The 13765-nt window shown below is 42.9% G+C and overlaps 1 protein-coding gene across 1 annotated transcript in view; it reads left to right on the top strand.

The window, feature by feature from the left end:
- LOC114547103 (formin) overlaps window positions 1–13765 on the top strand; it is a 56949-nt gene that overhangs the window by 19414 nt on the left and 23770 nt on the right. Inside the window, exons 8-15 of the mRNA XM_028566335.1 lie at window positions 1712–1853; window positions 7169–7256; window positions 11110–11171; window positions 11456–11544; window positions 12717–12846; window positions 13004–13150; window positions 13276–13335; window positions 13439–13559. Coding sequence (XP_028422136.1) covers window positions 1712–1853; window positions 7169–7256; window positions 11110–11171; window positions 11456–11544; window positions 12717–12846; window positions 13004–13150; window positions 13276–13335; window positions 13439–13559 — 839 coding nt within the window. The remainder of the gene's footprint in view (window positions 1–1711; window positions 1854–7168; window positions 7257–11109; window positions 11172–11455; window positions 11545–12716; window positions 12847–13003; window positions 13151–13275; window positions 13336–13438; window positions 13560–13765) is intronic.

Here is a 13765-nt window from a genome sequence, read left to right as displayed (position 1 = left end):
GTGATGTTTGGTAGATTACTGCAGGGCCAATGAAGTTCTAGGCTGCATTGACCCTTTTCTAATGGGGTCTTAGTTCAGCCCCGAACACTCCTGTTCAGAGAGATTTCAAAGATATGGTTGGTGCGCACCATGCTCTTTCGTCTACTGGCCCTATTGAGATACTCTGTAATTGTAAGTGGATTATCCAGCCCATTTACAGTGGCTGTGGTTGTTGCCTCCGAGTGCCAGGCTTCCAGCTTTATGGCCTTGTATTTCCATGGCTGGATTAGTGGGGGGAAACTGAGTTGTGGTTCGCACTTTCTCTCTCTGGTCCAGCGCTGGAGGACTGACTGACTACAGCAGTTTCATGTCAGCTATAAATTTAACTGTTAAGGGGCATTAAATGGGTCAGATGTTTAACTATAGCTGGATCAGCTGTGTGATCTCTGTTTATGGTGTGAGGTTCTGAGTTATGGGGGGGAGGGGGGTGGGGGCAGTGTAAGGTTTGAAATGATGCCAGGTGTCTATATGTATGCTGAAATACAAAGTACGTTTAGCCGCATGCGGGACAAGCTAGCTTTAATAGGGATTCAAACTCCATTATAGTCATAATCCGGTCAATTAGAAAGTTGTCTTGCATGGAAATATTTCCTGGGGTTCGGATGTAATTTTCTTTTCCGAGCTAGTTCCCTGCACATTTGGGTTCAGAGTCGGAGGCTGTTCATTGAGCTTATTTTCTTTCAGAAAGGAGCATAAAATCAAAGGCGGATTTTGGGGCAGTATCATTATGTCTTCAACAGAAAACCTCTTGGCTGCCCCAGATGGATACTCTCACCACTGCAATAGGAAGCCAACTGCATGTAGAAACAATTGGACTTACTCGACCCTAATTGAGTCACTGGCAATGCATCTGATTGTTCTGGTATTTAAACCACGATAAGCCTGCGAGTGCTTATGTTAGTGTGCTGTGTCCAGGTTCTCTTTCTCATTGTAAATGGGCCTCGAAAGGGAGATTGACCTGCCAGTCTCATAACCGCACAGATGAGATGTAATTTCATTAAACAATGACCTGCAATGTGTGAAAAGATAATAGGAAACCAGCAGTTAGGCTGTTGCAGCATATCATAGATGTCGTTAGTCCAAAATCTTTCTTTAGAATAGGTTAATTTGTTAGTAAGCTGTTTACTATGTCTCTTGATGTTGGTTTTATTAATAGACTTAGGGAAGGAAAGCAGAGCCAGATGTGATGGTAAAAGCAACAGAGTGCTTAAATCCTGAACATCCTCCTAACTTTGACACCTCTTGTTCTGATTTCTGCCTCTGTTTGTTTTTTCCATGTTACTCAGCAACATCGGAAACACAACATCGCCTCCCGTATTCTCGTCCATTTGCTGGAAATGGTCCTTTATTACAGAAATGTCTTAAACTTTTGTTATTTTTTATCACCTAGCTCATAAACAGTGCTATTTCAAGTTGAGATTGCTGTAATTCCTGCCAAGCTTTTGTGGGACAGCGAAATGGAAAATGAAAAGCAGTGGGCAGTTTGAATAAACATCAAATAATCTTCCACAAATAGAACACACAATTTGTTGTAGCTCGAGGAAAGAACCTAGATGTTTCTAGCCTGGCTGTGAGCCATTATCATTGTGAGTCTTGAGTCTCATTTGTGATTCATAGAGTTCAGTAAAAATTAAGATAAATCACAAATTAAAATCTTCACTTCATTTTCCAGCAACAACACACTCTGGGGTTCTCTGGAGGAACCAAACATCGTTGACGCCAATGAGTTTGAGGATCTTTTCTCCAAGGCCACGCTGCAGCCAGTGAAGAAGCCCCTGGCGGACACCTTTGAGAAGAAAGCCAAAACTAAGAAGGTACATTCAGTTGCTCCACTTACTTGTCCTCATTTTGTCCACTTTTACCCCTTTTCCACCAAGGCAGAGCTGGTGCTGGTTCGGAGCTAGAGCCTAGTTTCAAATCGGTTCTTTGTTTTTCGACCACCAAAGCACCAGCTCGGAACCAGTAAAAGTGGTTCCTAAGTAGCACCAAATCATTGCTGGGCCAGAAGTAAGAACCGCTTACGTCAGCGGCTGGGGGCGCGGTTACCGTGACCAACAAGACAAACCGAAACTTGTTACCGCCATTTTTGAATTAGCAGATAAACACGATGGACGCGATTTAAACAACAACAGCAGTGGTCAGAGGAGGAAACAAGCTGCTTTCTTGCACTATAAAGGCGAGCCGTGCGAACACGTTGGATCCGGCAAGTTTGGATGCCGATGTAGATCCGCAAAGCCATGAACATCAATAGCAAAGCAACGTCCGCCATAGTTGATGGTGTGTTTGTGTTTGGCGCTTCCACGCTAACGTTGCTGGGAAAGATGAGACGTATACAGTGACGTAAGACCTGGCTCTGTGCTGGCTTTTTAGCCTGTGGAAAAGCAAACCGGTTCTTTGGAGGCTCGTCAGTCGAACAAACTCCGAACCGGCTCTAGCTCTGAACCAGCACCTGGTTCTTGTTGGTGGAAAAGGGGTATTTGTCTCTCACTGCAGCCACCTGAGGGCATTGTAAGCATGCTTTCTTATCAAGCTTTGTTTAAAAAAGACTTTTTGTATGCTGTCATGTTTAATCATAAATCAAAGAAAGAAATAACAAGAGGTGAACCGGGAAGAAATGGATTGCGACTCTCATCAGGTCCTCCTCCAGACTGCTGCCTGCAGTTGCCAGGTCTTGCACTGGGCCAACTTCAGTTTAGGAGTTCACTCCCTTGTTTTCTTCTTTTCTGTGCAAGCCAAGCTAACTGTGCAAGATTGTAATGTCGGTAGGGCTTTAGAGTTATGTTGTTTTTTCATCTGTGCACGCTTCATAGTTTAGTTTTTAAGATGAAACAAGTCGAGAAAAGCCAGTGAAAGGGTGCTTTTGTGCCAGATTGATCCACCGTTCCCCCGACCCCACCAAAGACACACTTGTTGGTGTCTTGTCAAATGCTGCAACTCTGCACCTCTGCTGCAGCCAGCGCCGCGTCAGCATCCTGGCTGCCTCTTGGTCCTCACTGTGGCGTCCAAGCGGTTAAAAATCGGACACTGCCCCAGACTCTCCCCTCTAAATCTATACACATTCCCTATTCTGATCAATTTGTTAAGGCTCCTGTGTGTGTGTGTGTGTGTGTGTGTGTGTGTGTGTGTGTGTGTGTGTGTGTGTGTGTGTGTGTGTGTGTGTGTGTGTGTGTGTGTGTGTGTGTGTGTGTGTGTGTGTGTGTTCCATCTTTTGATCTCTCAGTTCAGTCTGGTCACTCTAAAGCGGCAAGCTGTCCACTATTTGATCCAACTCAGACAGACACAAATCTTTCCAACTGTCTCTTGCCTGGTCTTCCATCAGCCTGCAAGAGGTTTGACCCCACTATTGGAAACACTCCATGTCCTCTGGCGCCTGGGTAGCTCACCTGGTTGAGCGTGCGTTCCATGTACAGAGGCTCAGTGCTTGCCGCAACGGCCGTGGGATCGACACCGACATGCGGCCCTATGCTGCATGTTATTCCCCCTCTCTCTCCCTTTTCATGTCTGACACTGGCTGTGGTTGATATCTATGTTTAGACATTTTGTCCCCAGCACTGTGATTAGACAGGAGTCTTATATTTAATATAAAGGTCTGTGTTTAGAGCCAGCAAGAGCATTCTGAGTCCAACTCTACGATTAAAGAGGGGAAGTGAATACGTGAAGGCATGGTTGTTTTCAGCCCGCTTACAAGTCCAACTCGCTGGAAAGGTCGTCAAAATGAAAGCAACGTGTTTACTTAATCATGTTTTATCCCTGATAGTTTATACTTGGAGTTAAAGGAAGAGAAACCATTTGAGAGAGAAATCATCTGAATCATCAGCTGATGATGGCTTCCAAGAAGTTCAGCTGTTTAACGATTGGGAAAGAAAGGGAAGCATAGAACGAAGAGAAAAAAAAAATTTTTTCAGAGGAAGGGATAAGAGCAGGGTTAGAGACTTAGTGCTACCGTGTTGAGGAGGAACGGATCATAAAGGTTGACTGAATTGGGAGGGGGAGTAAAAAGTGAATAAGGACAAATTGGATGGCCACTCTTTCTTTTACAATTTGACTTATTTTTTTAGCTCTAGACCATTGATAGTTATGGTCTAGTGTTAGTTGTCACTGGAGATATTGAAGATTTAATAAAACGAATAAAATTAACAGGAAAAACAAAATCATATGAGTTTTAAAGAAAATGTTTTTGGGACAAAGTGATAGATAAGATTTTGATTGGCAACTCCCCCAAAGCATCCATGTGAATAACTGCTTGTACACTTCGCTGTAAGTAGTACACTTCGCTGTAAGTAGTAAGTGTCTTGATAATGTCTTATTCTTCACATTTTAGCGAATAACATTTTTCCTTCTAATATGGCTCTTTAGAGCGTTCGTAGTGTGAGTTTCACAAGTTTGATAAATACCTTCCCAGGCTAGAGTTCTGGGGAGCCTTGACATGGCTGACCAGTGGTCTCTGTCCCTCTGCGTGACTACCAGTATCAGTGGACACTCATGCAGGCTACCTATCTCTGTAAGCACAGCATTCACTTATATTCACATTGAATTTGTGAATGTATTTGTGTGTTTCAATTACCTTGTTTGTTTTTATGCGTTTGTGTATGCACCTGCATGTGTACGTTTCTCTGTGCGTGCGTCCGTGTGCTCGAACGCACGTTTGTGTGATGACGGCACGTCCTCCTCGCGAGTCATTATGCACTTGCTCAGAAAGTGTTGCCAGATCATGCTAACACCACAGCCTGGGGCTGTGTGCGGTGAGAGGAGAGGAGATGAGTGGGAGGGAATGGAATGTGTGTACATTATGCATATGAGCCACTTCCCCACTTTCCAACAACTCCACACGCCCAAAGTTGAAACTCGGGGGATGCAGCCGATGCCTACATGAGTAAGTTAATCTTTATCATGTGTGCCATAGAAAAAAAATCAAAGCTCTTGTTTACTCTGGAGCCTTGCTCTGTCTGCTGATTAGCATATCAAAGCAAAAGAGATGACATGGAAGAGAGCTATCCCACCCGAGCAGACCAGACCGGACTGGACCAGGGGTATAATTGCAGGCATGTGGCTCCGCTCCACTGGCTGGATGAGGCAATGAAGAGAGGGCACCTATAGGAGTGTGGGGGGTGGGTGGGGGGGGGCTGTGGAGGATGGGCATGTTGGTGCATTCTTGATTGAGGGATTAGAAGGTAGGGAGAGATGGATGAGGATGAAGAAATCAATCAAGCTGAATGTGCTCTTGAGTTTGTATGTGTGCAAATATGCACAGCAGTAAACACAAAAACAGCAATTTCCTCCCCCCACATAAATCAAACCTGTATCAAGTTTATACATAGTGGATCTCCTTGAACAAACAGCAGCTTTAACCGGTTTATAGGAATGACTTATGAGCAATCATAGTGCGTTTATTAAATACATATTTAAAGCTCTGGCTATGACATGGGAGAGTGGGTGTAAGATTAACAGCACTGGGTGAGACTGGGGTTGCTGAGTGTATTGTAGGTGGTTATTGATGGGAAGTCTTGATCCAGTTGTTATTGTAACTTCTGCCTGGGTGATTCCAGACAGATAGTCAGACAGACAGTCACCGCGGAGCAGGCTGGCTGCTCAGCCGCCTGGCTGCTCAGCCGTGGTTGTGTAAACTATCCGCTCGGCTCTGAACCGGCATCACCCTGCCCACCTCGCCTAACATCAGCCACCTGCTACAACTCAAACTGCTGACACTCCCAGTGTCTCCCTCCATCGTTTTGTTTATTTTCTAAGGCGGCTCGCTTTTTCTCTCGCTCTTCTTTCTCCTCTTTCCTTTGACCTGTGTGTGTTATTCAAGTGTCCACAGCAGTTTAAAATGAAAGCCTCAGAGTTCTCTTTTTGTCCACAGGAGGGAGCCGTTAGCTATTGATGTCTACCTGTCTCATCAGCATCACGCGGCTCTCCCGAGCTATATGCGTGTCTGAAACCAAGCATCCAGGATCAGTTGTCTTTTCTCATTAACGTAACTGTTTAGGCTAATTGGCGAGTTCTGCAGCCACAGTGAGCGGGAAGGGTTCCTGGGCTGCTTTTAGTGTGGCCCGTCCAAAGTGGTTAATTAGAGGTGTTGGGAAAGCCTGGTACTCAGCCGTCTCAAGTCCCCAGAGTGGGAGATCCCCAGTGATCCAGGCACTAGAGCTGGAAGCAGCATGGCACCCACTAACGCCCTGTAATGCAATACCCACTTCTAAGGCTTCTGCTCTCCAGCTCCCACTGGACAGCCCAGTAGCCGACAACGCCATAATACCTAATGAAGAAGCCTGACACATTAACTTTTAGAGTGGGCCTTTACCTTGCCAAAACATTCTCTGGCTTTACGGCTAATTCAGTCATAAGTAATTGTGACCATGTGTAGGCACAAATAAAAATCCTGTGAATTTATAGTTTGTTATAAAAGCCCTGCTTCTCTTTGCCTTGCTCTTCTAGACTGTCCTTTTATGGTGCCACTTTTGCCTTTGTACTTTCACTGCGACTTGATATTTTTTGATTATATCTCACACATGTTCTTCGGTAAACTAGAGGAGGTGCTTTTTCTGTTTAACTTTGCTCCCTCATTGATGTAACTTGACAAAGTGTGTCCCTGTTATGTGTGCGTGCTCCGCATTTCCCAGTTGTTTGCATCACGATGATGGGTTATGACAATGTGTGTTGATTAGTCTGGTTGTTTGGGTCAATCCAGATGATTCCCACCAGGCTGCTGAGACTGAGACTTATTGGGGCTTCAGGCGCTTGGTCTTGCTCATCATCTATTATCTGCTTCCACAGCCGGGGGAAGTGACTAAGTGATTTTCACCCAGCCTCTTTTATTCGCCATCTGTTCCTTAGTTTGTTTTATGTGCTGTGTTTGACTAACAGCATTGGTGATAAATGTAGGTGTGAAGAAATCTGAGGCAGAATTTTGAGTAAATATTTAGATTTTAAAGTAATTAACAGTAATAATAGTTGACATTTGAAACCAACATCATCATACATGATGTTGTTCTCTTGTTAACCTGAAAAAAATCTAGAATTAATTTAAGAAATCGGCTTAAGTCTAATGCATTTTGTGGGTGTTACACTAAATCCCACTCATACTCTTGCAGTTTAATAATCTGAATTCCGTTGTTTTCTGTTTTTCCAGATTATCAAGCTGCTGGATGGGAAACGTTCACAAGCAGTCGGCATCCTCATATCGAGCCTGCATCTGGAGATGAAGGACATTAAGCAAGGTGAAAGATATTTTCTAATGTCGGTCTGTTCAACATGTCAAAATGATTGTGCTCACTATAATATTATTTTAGTCTCTTTCAAGGAAGGAGCTCTTATTTAGATTCAACAGCAATACATTGAATTTATAGTTTGGTTCAACAATGAATTGAGGACTACTCCTGATGAAATGCAGATGGAGATATTTTTAGAGATGATATAGCAAGCTCTGCAGCAGAGAATAATTTCCAACCTCTGACAACTACTAATTTGTAACAAGAGACACTTTTTTTTTACTAATTTGTGTTTCAAGTGGAACATTGATGATTTTTCCAGTTACTGTGGTGGGAAAGAAAATAGATTTGTCAAAATGTTAGACGGCAACACTGGTTAAAACCAAATTGCCATCTCCTTCATTTTAAGAGCTGCGTGGATTGATTGCATGCTTGGTTATTTTGTGGTATATGCAGGCGTGTGTGTGTATGTGTTAAAGTAGCTTTATGTGTGTGTAAACACTTAAATTGTGTGTTGGGGACAGCGTAGATGGTCCAGGAATTGGTCCTGTCCTAGGACTCTGGCTGAGAGTGCCTGCCGCCTGCTAGTCTGAGCATGCAGCCAGCAGATCTGTTTATTGTAGCCAGTGACGGTTTCCACAAGCCTAATGGGACTGACACCCCACTAATGATCTAAGCATGTACAAAACCACCTTCCACAGTTAGCAGACACTGCACTACCACATAAAACCACCTCAAACACAAGCCAAACAGCACATAGCACCAGGACGCCGATTTTGTTTAGATTTTTTTTTCTCCCTTTCCCTTCCCTTCCAGTGTCAGTTTGTAGAGGTGGTTTGGTAAAACACCCAGCATGAGGCTGCTTCCTTGAGCCTTAATGGGGGTTGTATGTGAAATGGACAATTTGAATCTGACAATGAGGGACAGCACCTTTTTAATAAGGACTTTTAAAAGCTCCAGTCCCTGGTCTCGCCTGCTTGCCTCCCCTTTGTTGCCAAATTAAAAGGACATGGGACATGTAATGTAATTAGAGCTACTAGGGAGGGAGGGGAGTAAAGAAGGTAGCACTCGGGTTTAGGGAGAGAGGGGGTCAACTGCACCCGCCGGAGTGACTCAAGGGCCACCATGGTTCAGTGGCAAAGGGAGGTTCCCCCCCACACACCACCTCACCACACGCACACATACACATGTTCACACACCACACATGCCCTTCCACACCAAAGCCGATGAGTGAAAAGTGGAAGGAGAGGGTGTGAGGCGGTTGGCAGGCAGGCTTTGATCTGTCGGTGTGGAGAGATATCCGGCTCCCCTCGGATCAGAGTGCTCCTGTGTGCACACTGGAGCAGGCCCCCCTTTGGTGTGTGATTGACTGCTGCATGGCTGAGGGACTGAATAATCCACTCTAATAAGATGTAGGAAATGGACCTCCAGCGTTCTCTCTGATCCAGACATTGGGACCACATTGACAGGTTTTCTGCAACAGGAACAGCTGGGAACCAGAATGCAAAGTATTACCTTGTTAGCTGGAAGCAGTGTGCAATTGAAAAAGACTAGTGTTAAAATAGTTTCATTTACCTGTGCAATGCACATGGTACTGATGTACACTGCTATAAACATGATTTTCTACCTGAAACTAAAATGTGTTAATGTTTAAAGTACCATACATAGTAAAACATAATTTTGGCAGTATTAAACTAACATTTATGTTTTTAATACTAGTTTAAGTTAACAAGACATAACATGATTATTAAAGCAATGCTATACTAAAAACATAAAATAGAACACATTTTTCCTATTAGAAATTAAATTTTTCAGCAATAAAATACATCCTTTCTCAGTTCAACTAGAGCTGTAACAATTCCAAATTGTCTCAGAAATAATTGCGATTAACAATATAATTGTCTCTTTCAGTCAAATTTTAAAAATATGTATTTGTTACTTTTTCAAACAAATGAAAGTTTTGAATGAATTCCAGATACATATTTAGTTTTTTTCTTGTCATTATTGATGCTATGAACGTGTATAGGGTCTAGTGCACGCAACTATCAATATAATATATATAGTCCGACCAATAATAATTACAATTTGGCATATCTAAACTAAATCAACAATTACCAGTCACATGCCTTAAGACCTTAGTTAATGTTAGCAATTAATTGTGGTTAAACAAAGAAACGGCGATTATATAATAATTGTTACAGGCCTTCAACACACTATTGGGTTTTATGCTCTATAGTCTTACCTTGTTCTGGCATAACCAGTAGTTTATGGTGGCTAACGTTAGCAAACCATCCCACATCACATCACTTGTGGCCATAAAATTACCCAATGTTGCTTTATTTTAACATTTGTATAATTTTTATCAGCACCTTGGTGCTTCTTTGTAAATCACTTTGGTCAGCTTATGCTGTGTTTAAATGTGCTCTAGAAATTAACTTTACTTACTTACTTTAATTTGTATATGTTAAGAAGCTAATGTGTAATGTTAGCCATCTTTTGCTGTGTAACGGTCTACTGTTGCAGCAGTTTTTCTGTACGTTTGTATGTAAAGAAGATGCGATGACATTACTGAAGTCAGTTTGTGACTTTTCTCTACTTGTGCTACTGTTACACTATATTTTACTATTTACATTTGAAAATTCCATCTCCCTTCGTTCTTTTTTAATTTGAAGTGCAAAGATAACCCTTACAATGAGGACCCTGGAAACTTAGGGATGACCCCCAAATAATCAGAAAGAATGAGGTTTGATACTAAGCCTTTCTAACACTGAATACATTTTTTTTAGATTTTGTTTTAGGCATTTATTTTTGATAGGACAGCTTAGACATGAAAGGGGAGAGAGAGGGAATGACATGCAGGTTGGAACTGAACCTGCAGCCGCTGCAGCAAGGACTGAGCCTCTGTATATGGGGCGCACGCTCTGTCAGGTGAGCTACCCAGGCGCCCCAAAAACATTTATTTTGTAGTTGTCACGGCATCAGTTCTTGGTCTTGGTAACAGTGATGCTTTGTTACATTGAGTGACTGATTTAAGAGCTGTAGGTGGTGTGTAGCCTTTCTCAGCTGACACCAACCAGACAACTGTCAGCTGATCCGACAGCACTGGAGCCACCCCTCCCATCGTGTGCTCTTCTCCCTTACCGATCCATAAACCTGTGACACCTCTAAGACACAGAACAGTGACTTTCTCTTCTTGTGCCATCCTCCATGTTCTGCCTTCCATGCACACTTTCGTTTTTTAATGTTTGAGTCAAGCTTGACAAACATGCATCCTACAAGCCAAGCAGATAAAACCAAACGTCCTTCTTTTTCATATTATTTCTCAGTCCTATCATGTCATGATCTCTGCCAGCCTTTATTTACCCTTTTCTCGCTCTCCTCTACCTCATCCTTTTACCTTCTCCTGCATCCTCTTGTTTCTTGCTTGGCTCACCTTTACCTGCCTCGCTCTAAAAACCATTCGTGGTCTCAGACCCAGTCTGAAGCACACATTTCTGCCACACTCCCAGTTTCACCACCTCCAGCTAATATTCTAAATTACCGTAGGTGTATAATCCAACTACATGGTAATTAATGACATGTTGTGGTTGTTGGTGCAGGTGTGGTGCAGTGTAGACACAATTGGCACGCTGGTTTTAGTCTCTCGTTTTTTTATTCTCCTATGTCTTACATAATAGTTATAGCCACAAATATAATGTTTTATTGACCAAAATTACGAGGCTATTATGAGTTTATGTCCCGAATCGGGAAAAACAAGTTTGTTCTTCAAGCACTGGCAGAACTTAAAAGGCAGCGTGCTTTGGTCAGGATCTTATCCGTTTATTAGACTGACTGCTTATAATGAATATCTTTACTGTTCCAGCTGTTCTTACTGTGGACAACTCTGTGGTGGATTTGGAGACCATTGAGGCTTTATATGAAAATGTAAGTATGAAGGAGCAGTCTGTCTAAGGTAATAAAACAAAAGAAAAACGTAAGGCTGTAAAGTCATCTGACAGCATTAAAGAAAATAAACAAAGCTCTGTATTATATTTATTGCTACAAATTGTTTTGTGCGTCCCATTTTGAGTGCAAATACATTTTAGTACAGTGCAGCATCTTGCAACAGTTGCATTCCCTATTCAGATTTCTTCTGGGTGTCATTCTTTTTCTGAACACATTTAGCTGTGTTTATATACATCTTGACTTTGTGTTATGTGTCTCTATAGAGGGCCACCAGTGATGAGATGGTCAAGATAACGAGGCATTATGAAAATTCTAAAGAAGATGAAGTCAAACTGCTGGATAAACCTGAACAGTAAGATCACTTCTACCAAGAACTTCTAGAATACTCCACAAAGAAAGGATACGTTCATAATTATTGATACACTTGTCTGTATTTATCAGTGAAAGTAAGGTGAGTTTGGGCTTTGAGTTTAGTGCTATCAGTATTTATTATTATTATTTATTACATTTATATAGCGCTTTATCATAGACACTCAAAGCGCATTTGGGGGGAGGGGGGGTGGGGACTGCTCTCTAACACCACTAATGTGTAGCACCCACCTGGGTGATGCACGGCAGCCATACAACGCCTTACGACGCACCACACATCAGCTAGTTAGGGAGGGAGAGGGGAACATATTTTTAGTGGTGGGGAAAAACCCACGCAGACACGGGGAGAACATGCAAACTCCACACAGAAAGGCCTGGATTTGAACCCAGAACCTTCTTGCTGAGATTGTATTTGCCTAATATTTTACCCAATAATTTAGCTAAATTAATTTACATTAGGACACAGGATACATCATTTTTAATCAATCAATAAAAAATGACATGAAATAATTCCATTATTTATTTGTTTATTTGAACTTATAGGCAATTTTGGCCAACATTTACACATTGGGGAAAGTCTTTATCTTTTGATGTAGTCTTCTACAACTTTGTGTGTGTGCAAACATATGCATTAATGGATATTGCTTCAGTAGTTCCTGTCAGGGTTAAGTAGTCCGGGCCAGTTAACAGTGCCTGGACCCATCGGTGCCGCTCAGCCTGGCCTCCCTATTTCCATGTTTGACCAGAGCTGTCACTTTGGCTGCCCGAGTCATCCCTACTCAGCGTCTGCCTCCATCAGCAGGGTCTAATCACACAGGATGTTACCGCTCCGCTCCCCTCTGACACGGCACTGTTTACATAAGTCGTCCCGCATCAAGCCGGAGCTACCTTTGATCAATCTCTGTTCGCCGCTCGTTGCTCTCGCTGCACCCGACCCCGCGGACCTTTCAAACCCAGCCGAGCAGCACCGCTTATGACTATCAACTGCCTGTGAACAGTAACATTGACTCAGCCGGCCCGCATGGGGAAGCACAGCCTGCCAAGGACCCAAAATAGTTCTTCCTGTTGGACATTTTGTTTAATTCTGTCATAACACATCACACCCCATTCTCTTCCTCCTCCAAAACCTCCTCCTCCTCCCCTTTTGTTATCCAGGTTTCTCTATGAGCTCTCTCAGATTCCCGACTTCTCGGGCCGAGCCTACTGCATCATCTTCCAGTCGGTATTTCTTGATACCATCTCCTCCATCCGTCGCAAGGTGGAGATCATCTCGAATGTCAGCAAAGTAAGAACATCATATCAACAAACAGTGCCTTTAGAAAAGTGTCCCTAAGCTACGTAAAGGTTTACTAACCCAAAGAGTGTCTGTGTGTGTGTGTGTGTGTGTGTGTGTGTCTGCATGTGTGTGTGTGTGTGTCTGCGTGTGTGTGTCTGCGTGTCAGGAGTTGTTGGAGTGTAGTAGCTTGCGGGATGTATTGGGTCTTGTTCTGGCCTTTGGGAACTATATGAACGGAGGGAACAGGACAAGAGGTCAAGCTGATGGCTTCGGACTGGAGATCCTCCCCAAACTAAAGGACGTCAAGAGCAGGGTAACGCATCACTTCTAATTTTACACTGAAAATCTGCCATCATTTCCTGGTATATGTTAGCTAAGTAGGCCCATGAAATCAAATCACAGATCAATACGTATAATATATAATTGTGTCTTCCTCAGGACAATCGTATGAACCTGGTGGATTATGTTGTTTTGTACTACCTGCGTAATTTTGACAAAGTAAGGCACTGTCAATTCAATTCACAAAATGTATACTCTTAAAACATCTGTCACTCAAACACTTATATACTAACATACTTTTATGTTTAATCCACTGTTCAAGCATGCCGGCACAGAAAAGAGTGTGTTCCCTATGCCGGAGCCCCAGGATTTCTTCCAGGCTGGTCAAGTTAAGTTTGAAGACCTCACCAAGGACATCAGAAAACTAAATAGAGATCTGACTGGTAGGACATGCCCTGTTGTTTAAGTGCATTCATTTTCACTGTGGGTGTTGAGGCTTAAACCCTGACACCACATTGCATTTTATTGCTTCGGTCACATTTGTTTCAGTGTAAATCAGTCAGTGTGATTGTATACAGTACCATCTTTCACCAGAGCAGTTTGAATGTAAACGTGCATCCCATGTACTGTTCCTGCCTCGTGCAGAGAG

The sequence above is a fragment of the Perca flavescens genome, chromosome 20 (assembly GCF_004354835.1).
Source record: "Perca flavescens isolate YP-PL-M2 chromosome 20, PFLA_1.0, whole genome shotgun sequence".
Taxonomy (NCBI): Eukaryota; Metazoa; Chordata; class Actinopteri; order Perciformes; family Percidae; genus Perca; species Perca flavescens.
The sequence above is the reverse complement of the archived record's forward strand: the minus strand, read 5'-3'. Positions and strand labels throughout refer to the sequence as shown.